Source organism: Thamnophis sirtalis, unplaced genomic scaffold (assembly GCF_051295495.1).
Source record: "Thamnophis sirtalis isolate CommonGarterSnake01/CBP01778 unplaced genomic scaffold, rThaSir2_p1.2 scaffold_2, whole genome shotgun sequence".
NCBI classification, from domain to species: domain Eukaryota; kingdom Metazoa; phylum Chordata; class Lepidosauria; order Squamata; family Natricidae; genus Thamnophis; species Thamnophis sirtalis.
Window position 1 is genome coordinate 52,567,729 of NW_028261382.1, and position 25,469 is coordinate 52,593,197.

Genomic DNA, 25,469 nt, shown 5'->3' on the forward strand with positions numbered 1-25,469 from the left:
GGGATTTGCAGAGAGGAGGAGGAGGAGGAGGAGGAGGAGGAGGAGGAGGAGGAGGAGAAGGAAGAGGAGGAGGAGGAGGAGGAGGAGGAGGAGGGGGAGGAGAAAGAGGAGGAGGAGGATGATTGTGGGGTCCTTGGTGCTCTCTGAGCTTGCTTGTTTTCTTGCAGACGTCTCATGACCCAACTAGGGAACATCATCAGTGCTAGAAAGGAGTGGGGTTTGCAGAGAGGAGGAGGAGGAGGAGGAGGAGGAGGAGGAGGAGGAGGAGGAGGAGGAGGAGGAGGAGGAAGAGGAGGACTGTGGGGTCCTTGGTGCCCTCTGAGCTTGGTTATTTTCCTACAGACGTCTCATGACCCAACTAGGGAACATCATCAGTGCTAGAAAGGAATGGGGTTTGCAGAGAGGAGGAGGAGGAGGAGGAGGAGGAGGAGGAGGAGGAGGAGGAGGAGGAGGAGGAGGAGGAGGAGGAGGAGGAGGAGGAGGAGGAAGATTGTGGCATCCTTGGTGCTCTCTGAACTTGGTTCTTTTCCTGCAGGCTTGGGACTTTCTTTTTTTCCTTGTGTAATTAGTAAATATTTGAACTATTTCAAAGCGAAGTGACACTTAGGAATCCTGGACGGATCTTCATTGCAACTTGCCCTTTTCAAGACAGGCTTCGAAAGCCTTTGCAAAGTTCTCCTTTTATATCAAGCTGGGCTTCAAATTCCCCCGAAAACGGCATGCCGGCTTTAACCTTAATGCCTAGCAATTGAGCGATTGAGCTGCTAAAAGAAAAATCTCAGAGCGGGGGGGAGAGAGACGTGCCTTTGAAACAGAGGGGAGGGGGGGAAACAGAGATGGGGATACGACCCCATAACCCCAAAATATATATATTCACAGGCCGACTTCTTCTGGACTGCCTTCAAAGTCAGCTGCAGGAGATGCCCAGGGGATGGGAGTGTTTTTATTTCTCTTGACGTCACGGGCCTCTCTAAGCACAGCTGTCCAAACAGATGCCTCCCCAAAACCAGCATCATGCGTGCTTCATGGCCTGGCTCTCTGCTGGGAGGAACCCACCCCTAAGACCCCCGTCCCACTCCCCCAGGGATCTGAAAATAATGCATGTTATTTTTTGCAGCCGTCCCCCAATGACCAGGTTTAGTTTTTTCCGTCCTCAAAACAGGGAAGGGGCCACGGGAGGTCAAGTTAATGCGTGCCTCCGTAAAGCAAATAATTTTATTTTTAAAAAAAAGGATTTTCAGGGTTGGAATGAGGTGGGGGCTCCTTGGTGCTCTCTGAGATGGCCGGGGGGTTTTTTGGCAGGCGTTTCGTGACCCGACTAGATAGCGTTGTCAGTGTGGGGAGGGAGTGGGGTTTGCGAGGAGGAGGAGGAGGAGAGGGAGGGAGGGAGGAGAGAAGGAAGGAGGAGGGAAAGAAGGAAGGGGCGAGGAGGAAAGAAAGAAAGAAAGAAAGAAAGGGAAGGGAAAGTAAAGGGAGGAGGAGGAGGAGGAGGAGGAGGAGGAGGAGGAGGAGGAGGAGGAGGAGGAGGAAAAAGAGAAGGAGGAGGAGGAAGTGGAGGAGGAGTGTGTGTGGGGGTCCATGGTGCTTTCTGAGCTTGGTTGTTTTCTTGAGGACATCTCATGACCCAACTAGGTAGCAACCTCAGTGTGAAAAGGGAGTGGGGTTTGTGAGGAGGAGGGAGGGAAGGAAGGAAGGAAGGAAGGAAGGAAGGAAGGGGAAGGGAATGAAAGGAAAGGAAAGGAAAGGGAAGTAGAGGGAAGGAAAGGGGAAGGGAAGGAGCGGGAGGAGAAGGGAGGAAAGAAGAAGAGAAGAAGGAAAGAAGGAAGGAAGGGAAAGAAAGGAAAGGAAGGGAAAGGAAAGGCAGAGGAGGAGGAACAAGGGAAAGAAGAAAGGAAGGGAAAGAAAGGAAAGAAAGGGAAAGGCAGTGAAGGAGAAACGAGAGAAAGAAGGAAAGGAAAGGAAAGGAAAGGAAAAAGAAAGGGAAGGGAAGGAGGAGGAAGAACGAGGAAAAGAAGAAAGGAAAGAAAGGAAGGGGAAGTAAAGGAAAGGGGAAGGGAAGGGAAGGAGGAAGGAAGGAAGAGAAGAAGGAAGGAAGAAAGGAAAGGAAAGGGAAGGCAGAGGAGGAAGAACGAGGGAATGAAGAAAGGAAGGAAAGGAAGGGGAAGGAAAGGAAAGGGAAGGGGAAGGGAAGGAGGAGGAGGAGGGAGGAGGAAGGAAGGAAGAGAAGAAGGAAGGGAAGAAAAGGAAAGGGGAAGAGGAGGAGGAGGAAGAACGAGGGAAAGAAGGAAGGAAGGAAAGGAAAGGAAAGGGGAAGGGAAGGAGGAGGAAGGAGGAAGGAAGAGAAGAAGGAAGGAAGAAAAGGAAAGGGGAAGAGGAGGAAAAGGAGGAGGAGTGGGGGAGTCCATTGTGCTTTCTGAGCTTGATTATTTTCTTGTGGACATTTTCATCACCCAACTAGGGAATAACATCAACATCCAGAAAGACACGGACACGGAAAGCGGTTGCAGAAAACGGCTTGTTCTTGGCAACAGAGCCCTCACCCTAAACCAGGTCGCCAAAGGACCCCGTGGCTGGATTCCACACAAGACAGAATCCCACAAAATTATCTGAACCGCAGATTTGAACACAAAACCAACAACCTCCTCTGCCGACATCGACATCCGGGCCGAGCCATGGTGGTGATACGACCTCAATCCCATTCCCCTTCGGAGCTTCGCCGATTGCCACTTGGAGATTATATAACCATGGCACAATTTTTTGGGGGGTGGGTGGGTGGGTGGGTTGGGGAAGTGTATAATCCCAGGGTGTGAAACCTGCCCGGCAACAGGGACAAAATAAAAACCAGCCCTACTCATACGCCGCTTCCAGAGCCAGGCGGGTTTTGTTTTTTCCGTTCTGTTTTTTTCTTTCTCTTTTTTAAAAGGACACTTTATTGTTTCCTCGCACAAAATAATTGCCGGGAACTTAAGAATTAACAATGGGCTCCCTGTGCCAGAGCACGAGAAGGAAACAGCAGGTATACGGAGCAAGAGAGTTTGGGGAAATTTGGAGGGGGAAAAAAACAGGTCAAAGAGAATGTGAGGTACTCCCCGTTGTGGCCCGCCAGTGGCCAGCGGAGTTGGCAGAAGATTCGGACAATGAGGAGACTGGGGAGGAATCTGGGACAGTCCTGGAGTCTGGGGAGGGCTCTGTGTCGGAGGCAGAGAGGGGGACAGGGTCGTCTGACAGTTATCAGCTGCCTTCAGAGTCAGACATCAGTGAGGCAGAAGAACAGCTGGAGCCTGTTCCCAGTGGGTGCATGCACAGAGCTGCCAGGGGGAAGAGCTAAAGAACAGGGGTCGACTTGGGAGTAAGGCCACAGGTGGACGGTGAATGGCCCCTCCCAGAGGAGATAAAACAGGAGCGAAAGGGGAGTGGAGTTTGCAGGAGACCATTAGTTCGCTTCATTGGTTCGTGACTCTCTGAGACTCCTTGCCAAGTTGTGCAGATATCAGCCTGGCATCTCTCCAAGCCAGATAAGGTCTGTGACCGTAAATCCTCCCTTGAAAGACTTTGCTGGATGTGACTGAGCAGAATTCACAGTCAATTAATAAAAGGGGTTTTTGTCGGGATGAGGAGTCGGCTTCAGGCTCTCGGGAAGCCTCGGTCAGAACAGTCCTTGACTTGATTAACTCATCGACTGTAGGGATTCGCTTAACAACCGGGGCGAGAAAGGTCGCAACGTGGAGCAAAGCTCATTTCCCAAGCGTCTCGCTTAGCCGAGAGAAATCTGGCAACGGATTGTGGCCGCACGCCGAGGACCTACCGTACCTGCGCCTTTACCTAGCCGTTCTTCTCCACCGCCGGCTCCCCCCTTCCCCCCCTCCCTCCTCCCTTCAATTCCTAAAATTAGGAACCAAGGCTGAACGCCCACCCAGCAGCTGCTCCCCGAAATGACAGTCAGCGTTTGGGCTGGGAGCTGCACAGACGAAGCCAGCTCTGGCAGGAAAAAGGCTGGGGGAAGCAGAGCTGGAGACGCCGTCGCAAAATGATGCAACCTGCAGAAAAACACCCGTGGGGGTGGGCCACGTGTGTGTCCACGAGGGGATGCCGGGACAGTTGCACGGGTCACAGTTACGGCCACAATTGAGCTCAACGTTTCTATTGTTGCTGAGTGAGGAATCTGTCTGTTCGGACCCAGCTTTCCAAACACGAAAAAAACCCTCTGTAATTCATCAACGATTCCCTTAATTAGGAGCGCCGGCAAAAAGTGTGTTCTCCTCCCCCCCCCCTCCACAGGTTAACAAGTCTGTCCAATCGGCAGGGAGATGACTAGTTGTCTGCCACATCTGTTCAAACTCCGCCCCTTCCTTTTATCCCCAGAGCTAGAGTGGGGTTTTGCTAGCAATGATGGATTTTCTGTCCCGAGGACCGGCCCATAGATTTCCACTGCTCTCCTCTCCTCTGCCACATCTATTCATCTCCGCCCCCAGCCGTTTATCCCCAGAGCTAGAGTGGGGTTTCGCTTGGGGTTTCGCTAGCAGGAGTGATTCTTCTGTCCCAAGGACCGGCCCATAGATTTCCACTCCTCTCCTCTCCTCTGCCACATCTATTCATCTCCGCCCCCTGCCTTTTATCCCCAGAGCTAGGGTGGGGTTTTGCTAGCAATGATGGATTTTCCGTCCCGAGGACCAGCCATAGATTTCCACTGCTCTCCTCTCCTCTGCCACATCTGTTCACCTCCGCTCCCTGCCTTTTATCCCCAGAGCTAGGGTGGGGTTTTGCTAGCAATGATGGATTTTCCGTCCCGAGGACCGGCCCATAGATTTCCATTGTTCTCCTCTCCTCTGCCTTCTGTGCATTCGCTAATCAGGCACTGGAGCCAGCTGTTCCTCCTCTTCCTCATCAGCCACCGCCAGACCTGGGGGCTGTTGACTCTTCATCGGGGGCCTGATTGACAGCCCAGGGGCTCTCTCTCTCTCTTGCTCTCTCTCTTTCTCTCTCTCCCTCCCTCCCTCCCTCTCTCTCTCTGACAGCTCCATTCCTTCTTCCCCCTCGGAGCTCTCATGTTGCCTCGATGCTGACCTGACCCTGACTACTACTACTACTACTACTACTACTACTACTACTACTACTACTACTACTACTACTACTATTCCAATTTGACTGCCAGAGGGGACAACAGGCCGCAACACTGTCAAGCGAGTTTTGTCCTATTTTACCACCTTGCAGTTGTTAAGTGAATAACCGTAGCGGTTAAATTAGCCGCGGTGTTAAGTGAATCTGGTTTGTATATATGCATTTAGTGTCACAACCCCTGGTATGCCCAAATATGGGAGGAAGCAGACTGCTTCCTTTCTCTGTCCATCGGCTCGTCACGAGAGACCATCCAGACAGAAAGCCATTATTTCTACTGTTGCCTTTGTTACATTTGTGTTGTATTTGTGCTGATAAATAAATAAAGGGAGACTAGTATAGATCTATTTCAAGCTATTTAGCTCTCACCAGCTAGCCATACCCTTACTGGGATTACAACCTGGGCTTCCAACATATTAGGCAGATGTGTTAACCACTAAGCCACAAGGTTCTCCTCCTTTATCAGCTGAGCCAGGGAAATAGGTATGTATTTAGTGTCACAACCCCTGGTATGCCCCAATTATGGGAGGAAGCCAACTGCTTCCTTTCTCTGTCTATCGGCTCGTCACAAGAGACCATCCAGGCAGAAACCCAATATTTTTACTGTTGCCTTTGTTACATTTGTGTTGCATTTGTGCTGATAAATAAATAAAGGGAGACTAGTATAGATCTATTTCAAGCTATTTAGCTCTCATCAGCTAGCCATACCCTTAGCTACCCATACAGCCCAGGTTCGAATCCCAGTAAGGGTATGGCTAGCTGATGAGAGCTAAATAGCTTGAAATAGATCTATACTAGTCTCCCTTTATTTATTTATTTATTTATCAGCACAAATACAACACAAATGTAACAAATGTAACAAAGGCAATAGTAAAAATGTTGGGTTTCTGTCTGGATCGTCTCTTGTGACGAGCCGATAGACAGAGAATGGAAGCAGTGAGCTTCCTCCCATATTTGGGCATACCAGGGGTTGTGACACTATGTATGTATGTATGTATGTATGTATGTATGTATGTATGTATGTACGTACGTACGTACGTACGTACGTACGTATGTATGTTTGTTCTGAATTTTAATCCATTTAATCCATGGGGGGTGTTGCAACGGTCGTAAAAGTGAACCACAGAGGATGTCGCGTTGTAAGTGCGAACGGTGGCTAGAACGACCGTTGGACGTCGAGGAATATCCGCATTATCCTAAAAGAGGCGTGTATCTTTCCCCAGACTGAGAAATCTCTTCCAAGAAAGGTCTTATGGTCATTTTCTTTTTCTTTCCCACTCTTTGGGATTACAAAAATTTGTCATTTTTATGAGGCGCTTGGAAGGACACCTTTTAAACTAATTAAAGTCTGCCGTCTTAAAACATCAACCTTTCCCGCTGGGAGAATCCCACTCCTCCCCAGTGAGTAACTCATTTACGGAGGAAAGAAGCAGAGGAGGAAACAGGAGCATGGCTCAAGCCTGTTAAGTTGGAAAGTCACAGCCCTGCGCCAATAAATCAAATTAAAAAGAGAAGGAACGGCAGAAATATTTGTTCCGAGTCTCCGGAAAATTGGAGAAAGTGTCCAAACACTTGGAAGAGATTATTACAGCCCACCCCAAATTTAAAAAAAAAAATACACTTCCTTGGTGACATTATCTGCACGGCCCCAAACTAAAATAGATCCATAATCATTGGTAAAATAAAAAGATTATTGATGTGTGGAGAGACACGGTGGCTCAGGGGCTAAGAGGCTGAGCTTGTCGATCGGGAAGGTCGGCAGTTCGGCGGTTCGAATCCCCAGCGCCGTTTAATGGAGTGAGCTCCCGTGACTCGTCCCGGCTTCTGCCAATCGAGCCGTTCGAAAGCAGGTAAAAAATGCGAGTAGAAAAATAGGAGCCACCTTTGGTGGGAAGGGAACGGCGTTCCGTGCGCCTTTCAGCGTTGTGTCGTGCCGGCCACATGACCACGGAGGCGTCTTCGGACAGCGCTGGCTTTGAAATGGAGATGAGCACCGCCCCCTAGAGCCGGGAACGACTAGCACATGTGTGCGAGGGGAACCGTTATCTTTATCAAAGTTTGTGTTTGACTAGCATTGATATAATGCTATCTAGTTTGGGTAATGAAACGTCGGCAAAAAAAATCAGCAACACAACACACACACACACACACACACACAAACACACAAAGAACCAACAGCTGTTACTCGAAGCTCTTCAGAAAGCAGCCAAGGACCATTAAGGGAGAAAAATCCGCATCTGAAATATGAAAAATTTCCCCCTTTCCAATCCTCAAGGCAGTTGTGCACACAGCCGTGCCCATTAAAACCAGCATCTGCTGGGCCCTTTAATTAAAAAGTTGGTGATGGAGTTTTCAATGTGATTAAGCTACAAAACATGGATATGGATGGCGCTTTTGGGGGGGGGAGAAAGTTAATGGTGTGATTTGGCTTTCCTCTCCCTGAGTTTTAGCAATAGCTCCTCTCCCCCCCCTCTGATGTTTTACATCCATCTCTCTCTCTCATTCTCTTTCTCTTTCCCTCCTTTCCTCTTTCTCTATCCCTCTCTCACCCTTTCTCTCTTTCTCTCCCTCCCTCCCTCTTTCTCTCTCTCTCCCCCTTTTGCTCTTTCTCTCCCTCCCTCTCCTTCTCTCCCTCTTTCTCTCTTTCCCTCCCTCTCTCTTTCTCTCCCTCCTCCCTCCCTCTTTTCCCTCCCTCCCTTTCTCTCCCCCCTTTCTCTCCCCCTCTTTCTCTCCCTCTCTCCATCTTTCTCTCTCCCTCCCTCTCTCTTTCTCTCCCTCTTCCCTCCCTTTCTCTTTTCCTCCCTCCCTCTCTTTCTCTCTCTCCCCCCTTTCTCTCCCCTTTCTCTCTTTCTCTCCCTCCCTCTCCCCTCTCCCCCCCTCTTTCTCTCCCTCCCTCTTTCTCTCCCTCCTCCCTCCCTTTCTCTTTTTCCCTCCCTCCCTCCCTCTCTTTCTCTCTCTCCCTCCCTTTCTCTCTCTCCCCCCCTTTCTCTCTCGCCCTCCCTCCCTCTCTCTCTCCTTCCCTCTCGTTGTTTTTTTAATTAAAATGCTGGAGGAGATTAGAATTCTGATAACTAATTGCTGGAAGGAAAGAAAGAGATGATAGAGAGAAGGAAGGCAGGAAGGAGGAAGATGACAGAAGGAAGGAAGATGACAGAAGGAAGGAAGGAAAGAAAGATGAGAGAGAGGAAGGATGGAAGGAAGATGATAGATGGAAGGAAGGAAGGAAGGAAGGAAGGAAGGAAGGAAGGAAGGAAGGAAGGAACGCACCATAGTTTGCAAAGGTAAAAATGAGAAATCCAAGGCTCAATTTCCATAACCAAGGAGATGCAAAGACATTTCCAAAATCAATTTTTCTTCCGAGCGAAGAGCCTGTCCATCCATCACTTAGCTAAATTCCTCAACAACAACATAAGGAACAAAAACGCTTGTGCAACACAATCCTGTCCAGTCCAAAACCGGTCGATTGGGTTCCGAGTCGGTGCCCTTGTGAGGACTGATGATTAAACCGTGACTAATGGGATTCGTCCAGGCCCTGCGCTGAGCCACACCGGCTTAAAACCAACACTCACTAAGCCAAGATCTCAGCAACTCCCACAGGATGAGAACCAACTTTTATTCCTTCCCAGAAGAAAGAAAGAGAGAGAGAGAGAGAGAGAGAGAGAGAGAGAGAGAGAGAGAGAGAGAGAGAGAGAGAGAGAGAGAGAGAGGGAGGGAGGGAGGGAGATACAGAGAAAGAGATAGAGAGAGAGGGAGAGAGAGATACACAGAGAGAGAGATACAGAGAGGGAGAGGGGGAGAGAGATACACACAGAGAGAGAAAAAGAGAGGGGGGAGGGAGGGATACAGAGAGAGAGAGAAAGAGAGAGAGGGGGGGAGGAGGGATACAGAGAGAGAAAGAGGTACAGAGAGAGGGAGAGGGGAGAGAGATACAGAGAGAGAGAGAGAAAGAGAAAGGGGAGAGGGAGGGATATAGGGAGAGAAAGAGAGAGAGAGATCGATAGAGAGAGAGAGAGAGGGAGGGAGGGAGGGAGGGATACAGAGAGAGAAAGAGATACAGAGAGGGAGAGGGTAGAGAGAGAGAAAGAGAGAGAGAAAGAGAAAGAGAGAGGGGGGAGGGATACAGAGAAAGAGATACAGAGAGAGGGAGAGGGGAGGGAGAGATACACACAGAGAGAGAGAAAGAGAGAGGGGGAGGGAGGGAGAGATAGAGAGAAAGAGATAGAGAGAGGGGGGAGGGAGAGATACAGAAAGAGAGAGGTGGGAGGGAGGGATACAGAGGGAGGGAGAGAGAGAGAGAGAGGGAGAGGGATACACAGAGAAAGGGGGGAGGGAGATGCTTGGGAATAAAGCTAGGCCTCGACTTCCGACACTTCATTTAGTGACCTAAGTTACAACGGCACTGAAAGATGTGACTTACGACCATTTGTCACACCCGACAACCTTTGCATCATCCCCGGGGGTGGGTTGGGGTCATGTGATTTTCACCCAGGTGCTTAGCCACTGGTTCATACTTACGACCGTTGCTGTGCCCCAGGGTGTGTGTGTGTGTGTGTGTCACATGATCCCCTTTGACGAGCGATGGAGGGAAACTAATCAAGGACAGAAGCCCAGCTAGAACCAAGGAGAAGTTCCCCAACCACGAGAACGATTTAACCAGTGGAACGGCTGGCCACTAGAAGTTTGCCGATGCTCCAACACTGGAGGTTTTTAAGAAGAGACTGGACTGCCGTTAGTCAGAAACGGTGCAGGTCTCCTACTGGGGCATGGCGGAGGGGGTTGGACTAGATGACCTCCAAGGTCCCTTCCAACTCTGTTAATCTGTTTTTTGTTTTTTTTAAATCTTATTCTAATTTTTGGTTCTTTTTCGTCATCCCTGGCAAGGAAAAGCTGCAGGAGCTTGGAAGGTGTGTGTGTGTGTGTGGAGGGGGGAAAACAAGAGATCATCTAGACAGACCTCCCCTTCTCCTAAGGTCCGATGCACCCCCCCACCCCACCCCGCAAGGCAAGTTTATTAACGCAAGGGCCTCATCTCAAAGCCACATCTGGCTAGGATTCCCTTAGTGGTGGTAGCTCAGCTGAGGAGGGGTCAGTGAGAAGGGGAGGGGTGAAATGCCTGGAGATTCCCCTTCATTTCAAGGAGGCTGAACCACTTGGCCCCTCCCCAAAGAAAGAAACACCATGTGCACCCCGCTCTTGCTCCATTCCAGCTGCGGGGGGGGGGGGGAAGGTGGGGTGTCAGAGCCGGGGTGCCAAATGAACCCTCCGGGAAGGGGGGGGTCACATTGGCACCCCCCCCCCGTCCTTCCCAGGTCCCCAACTGGGCAGTTCCCCCAAATCCAGATCTTTTGGGGCGGGGTGGTGGTGTTTACAAAATGCCAGCTTGGTCAGGGGTCTTTCGCTTCCTCTCGAGACCCTCCTAGGCTTTTGAGGGGTGGGAGTGGGGGGAATGCTGGAAATCGCACCCCCTCCAAAGGGGTTCTTTGCCATGGCTGGAATTGGGGCTGGGTGGGAGGGTTAGGGTCCTGAAATGGGTGGAATTGGGGGTGGGTGGGAGACTTACGGTGTTACAATGGGTGGAATTAGGGGGGTGGGAGACTTAGGTTCCTGCAATGGATGGAATTAGGGGATAGGAGAGTTATTAGGGTGTTACAATGGGTGGAATTGGGAGGTGGGAGACTTTAGGGTGTTACAATGGGTGAAATTAGGGGGTGGGAGACTTACAGTATTACAATGGGTGGATTTGGGGAGTGGGAGAATTATTAGGGTGTTGCAATGGGTGAAATTAGGGGGGGTGGGAGACTTACAGTATTACAATGGTGAAATTAGGGGGGTGGGAGACTTAGGGTGTTACAATGGGTGGAATTAGGGGGGGTGGGAGACTTACAGTATTGCAATGGGTGAAATTAGGGGGGTGGGAGACTTAGGGTCCTGCAATGGGTGGAATTAGGGGGGGTGGGAGACACAGTATTACAATGGGTGAAATTGGGGGGTGGGTGGGAGACTTACAGTATTACAATGGGTGGAATTGGGGGGGTGGGAGAATTATTAGGGTGTTGCAATGGGTGGAATTAGGGGGGTGGGAGACTTACAGTATTACAATGGATGAAATTAGGGGGTGGGAGACTTAGGGTGTTGCAATGGGTGGAATTAGGGGGGTGGGAGACTTACAGTATTACAATGGGTGGAATTAGGGGAGTGGGAGACTTAGGGTGTTGCAACGGTTGGAATTGGGGGTGGGTGGGAGCCTTGGGCTCCTGCAAAGACCCCCCTCCTCCTCCACTCGCTTCTCCCACCGGGGGACGCCCCCTCCAACCTCCCGGGACCCCCTCCCCTGCCCACCTGGCCGCCGAAGCCCCTTCCCCACCTCTGCCCGCTTGGGAAGAAGACTCACCTCCGCGCCCGGGCATCGCTTCTCGTGTTGTTGGGGGGGGGGGCGGGGGCGGCCCCCGGGGCTCCTCCGCCTCCTGCTGCCGCCCCCGGGAGCTAGCGGGACCCCCGGGCCGGGGCTGGGCGGCCGTCGGGGCTGGCCTGCCCGGCGGGCTCCATGCAAGGAGGCAGCGCCCCGCAGCTGCAGCGCCCGCCCGCCTTCCTCCTCCTCCTCCGCTGCGGCGGCGACCGGTTTGACAGCTCGGGCCGGAGGGTTGCAGCGGCGGCGGCGGAGGCTCCCACTTCCTCCTGCTTTGCGCGCATTCCCGCTTTGCGGCCGCCGCTGCCGTTGCCGCCGCCAGCGCAGCTGGGTCGCTCCAGCTGCGCCCCGAGAAGCCCGGGCGGCGGCGGCGGCGGCGGCTCTCGGGCGGCCTCTGGTGGCTAACGCGCCAACTGCAGCTGGGCTCGGAGTCAGGAGATTGGGGGGTCTCTGGGAAGGGGGGGAATAGAAATAGGAAAGAATAGAATAGAACAAGGAAAGAATAGAATAGAACAAGGAAAGAATAGAATAGAACAAGGAAAGGTGGAAGGAGAATAGAATGGAATAGAAATAGGAAAGAATAGAATAGAACAAGGAAAGAAGGAAGGAGAATAGAGAATAGAATGGAATAGAAATAGGAAAGAATAGAATAGAACAAGGAAAGAATAGAATAGAACAAGGAAAGAAGGAAGGAGAATAGAATTGTATAAAAATAGGAAAGAATAGAATAGAACAAGGAAAGAAGGAAGGAGAATAGAATGGAATAGAACAAGAAAAGAATAGAATAGAATAGAACAAGGAAAGGTGGAAGGAGAATAGAATGGAATAGAAATAGGAAAGAATAGAATAGAACAAGAAGGAAGGAGAATAGAATGGAATAGAAATAGGAAAGAATAGAATAGAACAAGGAAAGAATAGAATAGAACAAGGAAAGAAGGAAGGAGAATAGAATTGAATAAAAATAGGAAAGAATAGAATAGAACAAGGAAAGGTGGAAGGAGAATAGAATGGAATAGAAATAGGAAAGATAGAATAGAACAAGGAAAGAGAATAGAATAGAATAGAAATAGTAAAGAATAGAATAGAACAAGGAAAGAAAGAAGGAGAATAGAATAGAATGGGACGGGAAGGAATAGATTAACAGAGTTGGAGGGGACCTTGGAGGTCTTCTAATCCAACCCCCTGCCTAGGCAGGAAACCCTACACCACTTCAGACAAATGGCTATCCAACATCTTCTTAAAGACTTCCAGTGTTGGGGCATTCACAACTTCTAGAGGCAGGGAGTTCCACTGATTAATTGTTCTCACTGTCAGGAAATTTCTCCTCAGTTCTAAGTTGCTTCTCCCCTCGATTAGTTCCCACCCATTGCTTGAGGAGAAAGATGCACACATGCTCTCACACACATACAAACATGCATAACAGACACAGAGGCTCATACATAAAACCCCCACACACATAAAACAGACAGACGTACATAAAACACACACGCATACACAAAACACACATGCACAGACACATGCATAACACACAGAGAGACACACAGAAACACACTCATACCAAGAGAAACCTGCTCGGCCCCACCCAAGGCTGTGGGTGATGGGTGCTTCTCTGCACATCTGGAGAAGCCAGATTTGCCAAGGAGGGGAAATTGCAGCTGGGCTTAACCCCAGACCCAAATCGTTTTGCCCCCCCCTCACCTTCCCCCTGGATTTGGGGTCCCTGGGAAAGGGAGCGAAGAATGCATACACTCACTCATACACAAACACACACACACACACACACAAGTCCAGGATACCTGCTCTGCCCCTCCCAAGACTAGGCATGATGGGTGTGATGGGGGGGCTTCTCTGCACATCTGGAGAAGGCTGCTGTGCCATGGAGGGGGGAACTGCAGCTGCGCCAGCAATGGTGGCTTATGAACAAGCCATGGTTACGCGGCACAAATTGACAAGGCATGAGTGAATGTATTCGTTGCAATGATTGGTGAAGAGAAGATAAATGAGCAAGAAGGAATATTACGGATCTTTGCTGCCTTATTTATACATATATAAAATAAAGGCAGGGTTTTTTAAAAATATTTTTTTTAAAAAAAACAGCAATTGCTTCCAATTTGGTGCAAACTGGATTTTTATTCCAAATATTGATGCAACAGGGGGAAAAATGGACTTGGGATGTTATCAGGCCTAACGGTGAAGGTATCGGGCTAAAAGCCCTTCTCCGTTAACTGCAAGATATTAAAATAATTAAAAAAAAACAGGAAGTGGTCTAGATTAAGAGAAAGCTTGAAGACTTTCTCCTCCTCCCCACCATCTTTCTCCATCCAAATCTCGTGCTTTCCCTCCACCCTGCGGATTGCATTCTGAAGCCTTAAATCCAGATTCTTCCATGCCGTTAACAACAGAAGAAAACCAAAATAAAGCAGCCTCAAATCCCCTTTAATGGGAGTGTTCTTGGGGCTAGACACACAAACACACACACACACACACACACACAATTCATGACTCAGCTTCCTGAATTACCCCGGTGATAATAAAAGCCAGCCAGCGATGAAGTGAGTTTGTCAGGAGCAAATTTAAAGCCGCAAAGGAAGGACGGAGGCAGAGATAATAGCCTGTCTGAAATTGGAAACCAGAAGGGTACATCAATTATCCCCGGGAAGATTAGTTTGGCTGGAGAATCAGAGAAGGGCTCATAGCTTCAAATAAATTAAAAAACAAAACAAGAGGCAGCAATTGGCTGCAAGCGACGGCCGATTAATCTAGAGAAATCCTTTGCAGGCTACGTCTTCCGAGAGGAAGCAAAATTGAAAGCAGGGAATATCTATCTATCTATCTATCTATCTATCTATCTATCTATCTATCTATCTATCTATCTATCTATCTATCTATCTATCATCTATTTTATCTATCTATCTATCTATCTATCTATCATCTATCTATCTATCATCTATTTTATCTATCTATCTATCTATATCTATCTAATCAATCTCATCTATCTATTCTACCTCCTTATCTATCTATCTATCTATCTATCTATCTATCTATCTATCTATCTATCTATCTATCATCTATTTTATCTATCTATCTCTATCTAATCAATCTCATCTATCTATTCTACCTCCTTATCTATCTATCTATCTATCTATCTATCTATCTATCTATCTATCTATCTATCATTTTATCTATCTATCTATATCTATCTATCTAATCAATCTCATCTATCTATTCTACCTCCTTATCTATCTATCTATCTATCTATCTATCTATATCTATCTATTATCTATCTATCTATCTATCTATCAATCATCTATTTTATCTATCTATCTATCTATCTATCTATCTATCTATCTATCTATATCTATCTAATCAATCTCATCTATCTATTCTCTCTACCTCCTTATCTATCTATCTATCTATCTATCTATCTATCTATCTATCATCTATTTTATCTATCTATCTATCTATCTATCTATCTATCTATCTATCTATCTATCTATCTATCATCTATCTATCTATCATCTATTTTATCTATCTATCTATCTATATCTATCTAATCAATCTCATCTATCTATTCTACCTCCTTATCTATCTATCTATCTATCTATCTATCTATCTATCTATCATCTATTTTATCTATCTATCTCTATCTAATCAATCTCATCTATCTATTCTACCTCCCTATCTATCTATCTATCTATCTATCTATCTATCTATCTATCTATCTATCTATCTATCATTTTATCTATCTATCTATCTATCTATATCTATCTATCTAATCAATCTCATCTATCTATTCTACCTCCTTATCTATCTATCTATCTATCTATCTATCTATCTATCTATCTATCTATCTATCTATCTATCTATCTATATCTATCTATTATCTATCTATCTATCATCTATTTTATCTATCTATCTATCTATCTATATCTATCTAATCAATCTCATCTATCTATTCTCTCTACCTCCTTATCTATCTATCTATCTATCTATCTATCTATCTATCTATCTATCACCTATCTATCTATCATCTATCTATCTATCATCTATCTATATCTATCTATCATCTATCTATCTATCATCTATTTTATCTATCTATCTATCTATCTATCTATCTATCTATCTATCTATCTATCTATCTATCTATATCTATCTAATCAATCTCATCTATCTATTCTCTCTACCTCCTTATCTATCTATCTATCTATCTATCTATCTATCTATCTATCTATCTATCTATCTATCTATCTATCACCTATCTATCTATCATCTATCTATCATCTATCTATCTATCTATCATCTATCATCTATCTATCTATCTATCTATCTATCTATCTATCTATCTATCTATCTATCTATCTATCTATCTATCATCTATCTATCATCTATCTACCTCCCTATCTCTCTACCTCCCTATCTCTCTACCTCCCTATCTAATCAATCTCATCTATCAATCCTCTCTACCTCCTTATCTATCATCTATCTATCTATCTATCTATCTATCTATCTATCTATCTATCATCTATCTATCTATCTATCTAATCGTTCTACCTCTGTCTGTCTGTCTGTCTGTATTCCTCTCCCTCATCTACCTATAATCTATCTAATCTATATCTAGCTAGGATAGACAGACCAACCTGGTTCGGTGTCACATACACACTGAAAAATCTTTACCATTAGGGGAACTATGCATGGACAATTACCTGGGCTTCAAACTGTGATGGCAAAGGCAAGGAGGAAGCAACGGAGGGTTTAAAAAACCACAGTCCAAACAACTTCTCTTTAGACACTTAATTTTAATTCATACTTCCGTGACAAAACATGCCGAATAAAAGCTAGTGGTTTAAAAAGAGAACTTCGGATCTCTCTCGGACTCCCTGGAAGGCAATGGGATGGATACTGAAAAAGAGGGTGTCCCTCCCCCCCCCAACCTTCCTCGATTCCTTTGTGGGTAACACTGAGCTGTAACTCAGCAAAGGAGCTTAGGAAAATGCCTTTCTGAAAATGCTACGCTAAGAAATGTTTCCTTGCAGCTCACTTCCCTAAGCTGTGTGTCCCGTTAGCATCGATTTTTTTTTTTTTAAAGTCCGCACTGCGCACGTATGTCGCAGAAGCTGGGCTCCTACCCTCTAAAAGTGGCGAGCACCATCACAATCAGTCAACGACACGATCAACGTCTCAAAAACTCGGCGTCTTAGAAAGAATTCGGGTCTGTTTAAAAAAAAAAAATCACGTCTTCAAAAGTAGCAAAATACAAAAAACAAAACAAAACCCGCCAACAGTTCGATTCCTTCCGGTATAACAAAAATAGGGGGTTTTTTTTTTGGAAAATATGTGGCTCAGTACAAAACATTGGGGTTTGGGTGTGTGTGTAAAGAGGACATGATTGCAAAAACTGGGGGAGAGTTTAGAAAAATACAAAACCGCTTTGCGTTTTCAGAGTGCATCATTATTAAACCTTAGTGCAAATAAAGAGGGTGTGTACATCTGACGAAGTCAGGCCATCGTCAGGTGTTGGCGGAGGTGCGCAAGACCTGGAACCTCTTCAGCGTCATGCGGATGGATCCCAGTTCTCGGTTGATTCTTTCCAGGCGATCCTCCAGAGTTTCCTGAGGGGGAACATTCAGAGAAAGGTGTTCAGGGATCCAGAGAGAATCCGGGGGCGGGGGGGGGGGGAGACCACGATGATTCTGGAACTGACATTCGGGGTTTGGCTTTTACGGGCTTTTGTGATCTGGATGAAATCATGGTCTGTTATGGACACAGCTCGAGAGCCAACTCTTTAAGAACTACAGATATTTGCTTGGAGGTTGCAACAAGACTGAAAAAAGGGATCTGATATAAATAGCAATAGCAGTTAGACTTCTATACCGCTTCATAGGGCTTTCAGCCCTCTCTAAGCGGTTTACAGAGTCAGCACATCGCCCCCAACAACAATCCGGGTCCTCATTTGACCCACCTCGGAAGGATGGAAGGCTGAGTCAACCCTGAGCCGGTGAGATTTGAACCACTGAACTGCTGAACTAGCAGTCAGCTGAAGTAGCCTGCAGTGCTGCATTTAACCACTGCGCCACCTCGGCTCTTAATTAGATTAATATATATTTAGATTAATATATATTAATCTAAACATGTGTATTAATAATAGAATAGAATAACAAGGGTTGGAAGGGACCTTGGAGGTCTTCTAGTCCAGCCCCCTGCCTAGGCAGGAAACCCTACACCACTTCAGACAAATGGCTATCCAGCATCTTCTTAAAGGCTTCCAGTGTTGGAGCATCCACAACTTCTGGAGGCAAGTTGTTCCATTGATTAATTGTTTGGAAGTTTTTCCTTAGTTCTAAGTTGCTTCTCTCCTTGATTAGTTTCCACCCATTGCTTCTTGTCCTACCCTCAGGTGCTTTGGAGAATAGCTTGACTCCCCCTTCTTTTGGGGCAACCCTTGAGATATTGGAAGACTGCTATCATGTCTCCCCTAGTCCTTCTTTTCATTAAACTAGACACACCCAGTTCCTGCAATCGTTCTTCCTATGTTTTAACCTCGAGTCCCCTCATCCTCTTTGTTGCTCTTCTCTGTACTCTTTCTAGAGTCTCCACATCTTTTCTACATCAATGCAATACAATACAATAGCAGAGTTGGAAGGGACCTTGGAGGTCTTCTAGTCCAGCCCCCTGCCTAGGCAGGAAACCCTATACCGTTTCAGACAAATGGCTATGCAACATCTTCTTAAAAACTTCCAGTGTTGGGGCATTCACAACTTCTGGAGGCAAGTTGTTCCACTGGTTAATTGTTCTAACTATCAAAAATTTCTCCTCAGTTCCAAGTTGCTTCTCTCCTTGATTAGTTTCCACCCATTGCTTCTTGTCCTGCCCTCAGGTGCTTTGGAGAATAGCTTGACTCCCTCTTCTTTGGGGCAACCCCTGAGATATTGGAACACTGCTATCATGTTGAATGGTATGGATTGAAGAACTGGAAAGGATATAAGTACTCTTAAAAGTACAAATGATTGTGATTGATACTAAAACTGTATAAAGAGATATTGAATAATGGAAGAATGAAGGGGGGGAACTTTTGTTTTAACTAAGGAAATATGAACAACAAAATAGGTGGAAAACACATCTTTGAATATTATAGCGATATGAAAGTGAGGGGGGGGTAGTTAAAATAGGGATAGAAAATAGTGGGGAGTAATAATAATTATATATTAATAGGTTTATTAATAATTATATATTAATATACAAAAGGACAGAAAGATGGTTCAGAAATGAAAGGTGCTAATTAAAAGGCACGTGTAGATATGGAATAATGGAAATGAAATGTACTATTTAGGAATAATAAGACTATGTTTTTGTGCACTGAAATGTATGTTACGCAGTTACCACACCATTCACCCACTGATATGTATAAAGGTTATAAAAAATAAAAATTCGATGGAGGGGAAAAATGGGATCTGCAATCCGTCTTCTTACTTACGACCGTCATAGCATTCCCAGGGTCATATCATCAAAATTCAGATGCTTCACCAGGATTGCAGCGTGTCGGGGTCAATATATTTGACACTCACAACCTGCCCAGCATCCGACAAGCCAATTCAGAGGAAGTCGGATTCATTTAAAGACTGTGTGTTTCGCCCAACAAAGGAGATCATTTATTTGCCACCCAAAGTCGTCGGATACGAGATGGGTGCCAAATAAATTTCACAAGTAAATATTACCAATTTATTTACTTCCAAACCGTAACAACAAAGGTCCTAAGATCGGGCGTGATTCATTTAACAACCGTCTCGCTCAGCGGTGGAAATTCCGGTTCCCCAATTGTTGCCCTAAACCCAGGACGGGCTGCAGGCAGGCGCACCGCACTTAATCCCAGAGACCCAAGAAGACGGAAATACCTGATTTATCCGGGCCTGGAGATTCATCCTTCCTCCCGCGCAAGGAATTCGGCTCAGCTGGGATTCAATCTATCAGCACGGAAACATTGGGAAAGAGGGAATGCTTTAAAAAATGGGGAGTTCTAGTCCCGCCTTAAGAGGGAAAGCCAACTGGCGACTTTGGCCCAATCACCAGGAGACGGTGAGTTCTAGTCCCGCCTTAAGAGGGAAAGCCAACTGGCGACTTTGGCCCAATCATCAGGAGACAGTGAGTTCTAGCCCTGCCTTAAGCGTGAAAGCCAACTGGGTGACTTTGGCCCAATCAACAGGAGACGGTGAGTTCTAGTCCCGCCTTAAGCGTGAAAGCCAACTGGGCGACTTTGGCCCAATCAACAGGAGACGGTGAGTTCTAGTCCCGCCTTAAGCGTGAAAGCCAACTGGGCGACTTTGGCCCAATCAACAGGAGACGGTGAGTTCTAGTCCCGCCTTAAGCGTGAAAGCCAACTGGGCGACTTTGGCCCAATCAACAGGAGACGGTGAGTTCTAGTCCCCCCTTAAGAGGGAAAGCCAACTGGTTGACTTTGGCCCAATCACCAGGAGACGGTGAGTTCTAGTCCCGCCTTAAGAGGGAAAGCCAACTGGCGACTTTGGCCCAATCATCAGGAGATGGTGAGTTCTAGCCCTGCCTTAAGCGTGAAAGCCAACTGGGCGACTTTGGCCCAATCACCAGGAGACGGTGAGTTCTAGTCCCGCCTTAAGAGAGAAAGCCAACTGGGTGACTTTGGCCCAATCACCAGGAGACAGTGAGTTCTAGTCCCGCCTTAAGAGGGAAAGCCAACTGGGTGACTTTGGCCCAATCACCAGGAGACGGTGAGTTCTAGTCCCGCCTTAAGAGGGAAAGCCAACTGGTTGACTTTGGCCCAATCACCAGGAGACGGTGAGTTCTAGTCCCGCCTTAAGAGGGAAAGCCAACTGGGTGACTTTGGCCCAATCACCAGGAGACGGTGAGTTCTAGCCCCGCCTTAAGCGTGAAAGCCAACTGGGTGACTTTGGCCCAATCACCAGGAGACGGTGAGTTCTAGCCCCGCCTTAAGAGGGAAAGCCAACTGGGTGACTTTGGCCCAATCACCAGGAGACGGTGAGTTCTAGTCCCGCCTGAAGCGTGAAGGAAGGGCCGAGGGAAGAGAAGCCAACGTGTCTCCGTTCTACCTGTTGCTTTTCTTGCGACAGCTCGTCAAAAAGCCGTTCGGTCTCCGCCAAGGTCTTAATCCAGGAAACGTACTTGAATTCGGGCTCGTAGGGAGCTGGCGCTGACACAGAGGAGCTCATCTCGCTGGTGTCGGCGGAGCAGCCCTCTTCGTAACTGTCCCTCAACAAATCCCTGCTTGCTCTGGAGTGCAGAGGTTGTGGGTAGGAGGAAGACTTCGGGCCTCTGCGGGTTTCTAGGCGGCTAGGCTGCGGTCCTGTCCGTCCGTCCCACAAAAAACGAGAGAGGTCTGATTATAAATCGACACACACACACACCGCCCGGCCCGGATTCACACTCAGAGAATGTGGAAGCTTTTAAGAAGAGATCGGATAGATGCTTGTCTGAAGCGTTACAGGATTTCATGCCTGAGCAGGGGGTTGGACTAGAAGACCTCCAAGGTCCCTTCCAACTCTATTATTCTTTCGTAATGTTGGCAAAGCCAACAATTTGGGAATCCTGGCATCCATATTGTTGCAGCCCGCTAGCAACCAATGGATCTGGCAGCCGATTCGGAGAGTGAGGAGGGTTGGGGAGGAACCTGGGCCAGTCCTGGAGTCTGGGGGAGGCTCTGCGGAGGGCTCTGTGTCGGAGGCAGAGAGGGGGCCAGGGCCGTATGCCGGTTATCAGCTGCCTTCGGAGTCAGATATCAGCGAGGCAGAAGAACAGCTGGAGCCTGTTCCCATTGTGTGCATGGTGGGAAATTTACCTTGCGGTTCGCCTCCCGAGCCAAACTGAAGCCGTTTCCGTGGGCTGCCGTACTGCACTGCAGGGGCAGCGGTGACCTCGTCCAAGCGGATATCGAATCTGGTGCCGAAAACAAGAAGGAAGTTCCTTGAAAGGAGGTGAGGATCCCCTCTCGCTCCCTTCCCAAGGGCGGAATGCTAAAACTGACATTTCCCTTCCTTGTGATACTGAATCAACACCTCGCGTTACAACAGTTTGTTTAGTGACGGTTCAAAGTTACAACGGCGCTGAAAAAAAAGAGGACCGCTTTTCACACTTATTACCTCTGCAGCATCCCCATGGCCTCGGGATTTACGTTGGGACGCTTGGCAGCTGACTCACCTTTACGTCCTGGGATCCCCTTTTGCGACCTTCTGACAAGGCCAGTCTCCATGTTGAAGCCAGGTTCACTTAACAACCGTACTATTAATTTTGAGAACTGCAGGGATTCACTTAACGCATGCAGCAAGAACGGCCATAAAACAGGGCCAAACTCCCTTAACAAATGTCTCGCTGAGCGACAGAAATGTTGAGCTCAATTCTGGTCGTAAGTTGAGGACTACCTGAGTAAGTTTCTAAAGGCCATTTCCCCTCCATTTAAGAACGTAAAGGTAAAAGTTTCCCCTTGCACATATATGCTAGTCGTTCCCAACTCTAGGGGGCGGTGCTCATCTCCCTTTCAAAGCCGAAGAGCCAGCGTTGTCCGAAGACGTCTCCGTGGTCATGTGGCCAGCATGACTCAACACCAAAGGCGCATGGAAGGCTGTTCCCTTCCCACCAAACGTGGCTCCTATTTTTCTACTTGCATTTTTTTTTATGTTTTGTTTTTTTTACTTTTAAAAAGGTTTTATTTCTTTTTAAAAAACACAAATATTTCATCATTCGTCAATCATTAAAACATTGAAGTACAATTTTTTTGTATGCCCCTCCCTCCCTCCACCCCCCCAACCCCCCTCCTCCTTCCCCCCCCCCTGGACTTCCCAGAACCCGTACACGGTATGGATTTCTAACAAACACAGTCTAAAATCTATTGAAGAAAAAAAAAAAAGAAATAAAGAAATTAATGACATTCTGCATTGACCTTAGCTTCTTCTTGCTGAACTAACTTTAAACAATTTAAATCATTTCTGATCTTAAGCATAGGCTAACTGGAGTTTCTTGGTCCCGTATTTATTTTGTATATAGTCGATCCATTTTTTTCCAGTCTCGTTTATATCTCTCATTTGAGTGGTCTTTAAGATATGATTTTTCTACTTGCATTTTTAACATGCTTTCGAACTGCTGGGTTAGCAGAAGCTGGGACGAGTCACGGGAGCTCACTCTGTTATGCTGCGCTCGGGATTCGAACCGCCGAACTGCCGACCTTTCTGATCGACAAGCTCAGCGTCTTTAGCCGCCGAGCCACCGCGTCCCTTTTTCTCCATTGAAGAAAGCACGAAGCGAATGAGAAACTTGACCAAAATAACTAGAAGATCTACTTGGCTCGGGGAGACAATACCTGGTCATCATGTCTTCATTCCTGCTGAGAAAGTGGCTGAACCCCTGAGACAAATTTTCTTTGGGGGAGCGCTTGGGGCTGTAGGTCACAGCCACCGGAGTCAACATGGTCTCTCGCTTGGCTGCAAAGAGAAAGGGGGGCAGGATTCCTTAAAACTTAAGAGAAGGTTAAAAAAAGCAACAACGGCAAATTAAGACACCACCCCCAAATCTTTTACTTGGTGTGTTTGTCTTCCTGTTTGAAGGTGGGAGCGAGGAAGATCGCTGGGTATTGGAGGAGTTGAGTTTTTTGTGCCTCGGCTGCTCTTTGCTCTTCTCGGGCGAACGGCTCGTGCCCAAGGACCTCTCGGCGAACCCAACTGGACCCCGAAGGGCTGTTTCTGAAATAAGCAAAGGCAGAGGAGAGGGTTTCACTCAGGAAGGTATTGGGGGTCTTTTTCCAACCACATGAAATCGGATTTTCATTATCTACGTGTTCTGACCCCCCGTCGTCCTACACCAAAGCACGCCGCGACAAAGATACTTCAAGGATTTATTAACACACAGACAGGACCTTGGCAGCAATCCAGCACAGACTAACCTTGGCAGCAATCCAGCCTGCCAAGCTAGCCATGAGAGTTCTCCAACTTTAGTGAATACGTTGACTCCTGCAAAGGGCGTGTGCACAATCATTCCTTTTATAGTCTTGAGAGGAGCCTAATTACCACCAGCTGAGTGCAATTATCTCCTGTAATTCTGTAACTGTTCCTTTTTAGCTCTCCGTTGCCGGGCATCCAGGATCAACTCCCTTGTCTCGTCCCCACTGCTCCAATGCATGACGTCGGGATCACACTCCCTTGTCTCCTCCCCACTGGTCTAAGGCTCAGGCGCCTCCTGGTAGCTAACCAGCCTCTCTGCGCCCTGCTCGGAGTCGGAACCCTGTCCAGGGTCCTCCACATCCTCCAGAGCCGACTCATAGGGCCCCTCGCTGTCGGAGTCTGGTGGCAGCTCCAACGGCTCCTGCTGGGCCACAACATCTATGTATATGGGACGCGTGTAGAGAAATGTGCTGACAATAACACCACCAAAAAATATTCGGAGAAGCAAAATGAAATTGTGGATACACTGAATATTGGTTTCAGTGCATCTGGGATGTCTGTACAACCATTAGAAAGGCCTTGGGCTCTACACAAGAGTTCTCTTTTCATCTAGATGTGAGCCAGCACAATTCTCCCAGGTAAGGAACACCGTATAAGATGCACCGGAGTATAAGACGCAACAAGATTTTGAAGAAGTAAATTTAAATATATATATATATTTATATTTGCCCTCCCCATCCCCCAGGAGCACTCTGCAGGCCTCCCAAATACTCTGCATGCCCCGTTTTTTGTGAAAAAGAGCCATGCAAAGAGTTTGAGAATCCTGCAAATTGCTCCTGGGGGCCGTGGAGGGCAAAAATGCGACCTGTGGGGGGAATTGGGAGGTGAAAAAAGGGGCCCACTTTTCACAAAAACGGGGCGTGCCGAGGGTGTGGGAGGCCTGTAGAGTGCTCCTGGGGGCTGGGGAAGGCAAAAACAGCCCCGTTTTTGTGAAAAATGGGCCCATTTTCATTCGGTTTTACCCTCCCCAGCCCCCAGGAGCACTTTTGCAGGCCTCCCAAGCCCTCTGCGTGTCCATTTTTGCCAAAAACGGGATGCGCAAGGCAGGGTTTCGGGAGGCCAAAAATGCTGTTTCCTCTTTTTTGGGGGGGGGAATAGGTGTGTCTTATACTCCGAAAAATACGGTACTTTTTTTTAATTCCTTAGGGAACAATTCTCGTTCCCAGGAAGAAATAGAAGAGAATGAAAATAAATAATTAAAAAAGCCACTTACTGCTGGTTTCTGCTGTGGGCCCTTTTTCTGCCTGGGCCTCTCGGTTCTTCAAAGCTTTCCTTTCTTCGAATTCCTTAAAGGCTTTGAGAATGGGGATTTCTTGACTTTTGATCTCTTTCTGAATGGCTTCGCTGGTGAGGAGGAAATCTGGAGAGGACTCCTTCTCTGGAGGAGAACGATGCCTAGAAAGAGGGGGGGAAGCCTGGTCATCCCACCACTGAAAAGTTTGCCACAGCAGTTGTTTCTTTCCCCAGATTCAAACCAGATTTAAATGATTGGGATTTAATCCTCACACCGTAACCACGGGGGAAGTTTTCTTTTTCGGAACTGAAATAACTTAATCTGGAATGTATTCATTGTAGATAGGGAATAAAAGGCACTGGGAAAAAAGCATTTCAGAGTTCTCTCAGCCCAACCAGGACACAAACATTTTAACTCCACGATAGAATCTTCAAGCTATTGATTCTCAGAGGGGAACAGTTTTTAATGCCAATTATTTTCATCTGAGAAGCAATGGAGGAGCTGGCACCTGGATCTGATGAGAGCTGGGAAGCCTAGAAATCGTTAGAATAAGACCGCGCACGGATACGAGATCCAGAGACACTCTGAACAAATGGGGCTCTCTGCTGGCTTTTGCTCTTTGTGATTGTGGTGACATGCAAACAACAACACATATGTACACCTGCCCTTTCTGCCCCAAACACGGTACACTTGAGGATCTCTTGAGGAGAAATTTCCCGACAGTGAGAACAATTAACCA

General features: G+C 47.3%; 2 protein-coding genes across 3 annotated transcripts in view; both read right to left on the minus strand.

Annotated features, from left to right (window-relative positions):
- PITPNM2 (phosphatidylinositol transfer protein membrane associated 2) overlaps positions 1–11,734 on the minus strand; it is a 154,115-nt gene extending 142,381 nt beyond the window's left edge. The window contains 1 exon segment of the mRNA XM_087705541.1: positions 11,507–11,734. The gene's annotated coding sequence lies outside the window, so the exon portion shown is untranslated.
- A 4,563-nt stretch (positions 11,735–16,297) lies between these two features.
- Positions 16,298–25,469, minus strand: part of MPHOSPH9 (M-phase phosphoprotein 9) — a 43,127-nt gene continuing 33,955 nt past the window's right edge. For both annotated transcript variants that reach the window (XM_087705527.1, XM_087705529.1), the window contains 7 exons: positions 24,710–24,891; positions 23,077–23,238; positions 22,860–22,980; positions 21,345–21,442; positions 20,599–20,852; positions 19,411–19,479; positions 16,298–17,130 (listed from right to left, as the gene is read on the minus strand). In XM_087705527.1, the coding sequence (XP_087561653.1) occupies positions 17,029–17,130; positions 19,411–19,479; positions 20,599–20,852; positions 21,345–21,442; positions 22,860–22,980; positions 23,077–23,238; positions 24,710–24,891 (988 nt within the window). In that variant the 3' untranslated portion in view covers positions 16,298–17,028. The remainder of the gene's footprint in view (positions 17,131–19,410; positions 19,480–20,598; positions 20,853–21,344; positions 21,443–22,859; positions 22,981–23,076; positions 23,239–24,709; positions 24,892–25,469) is intronic.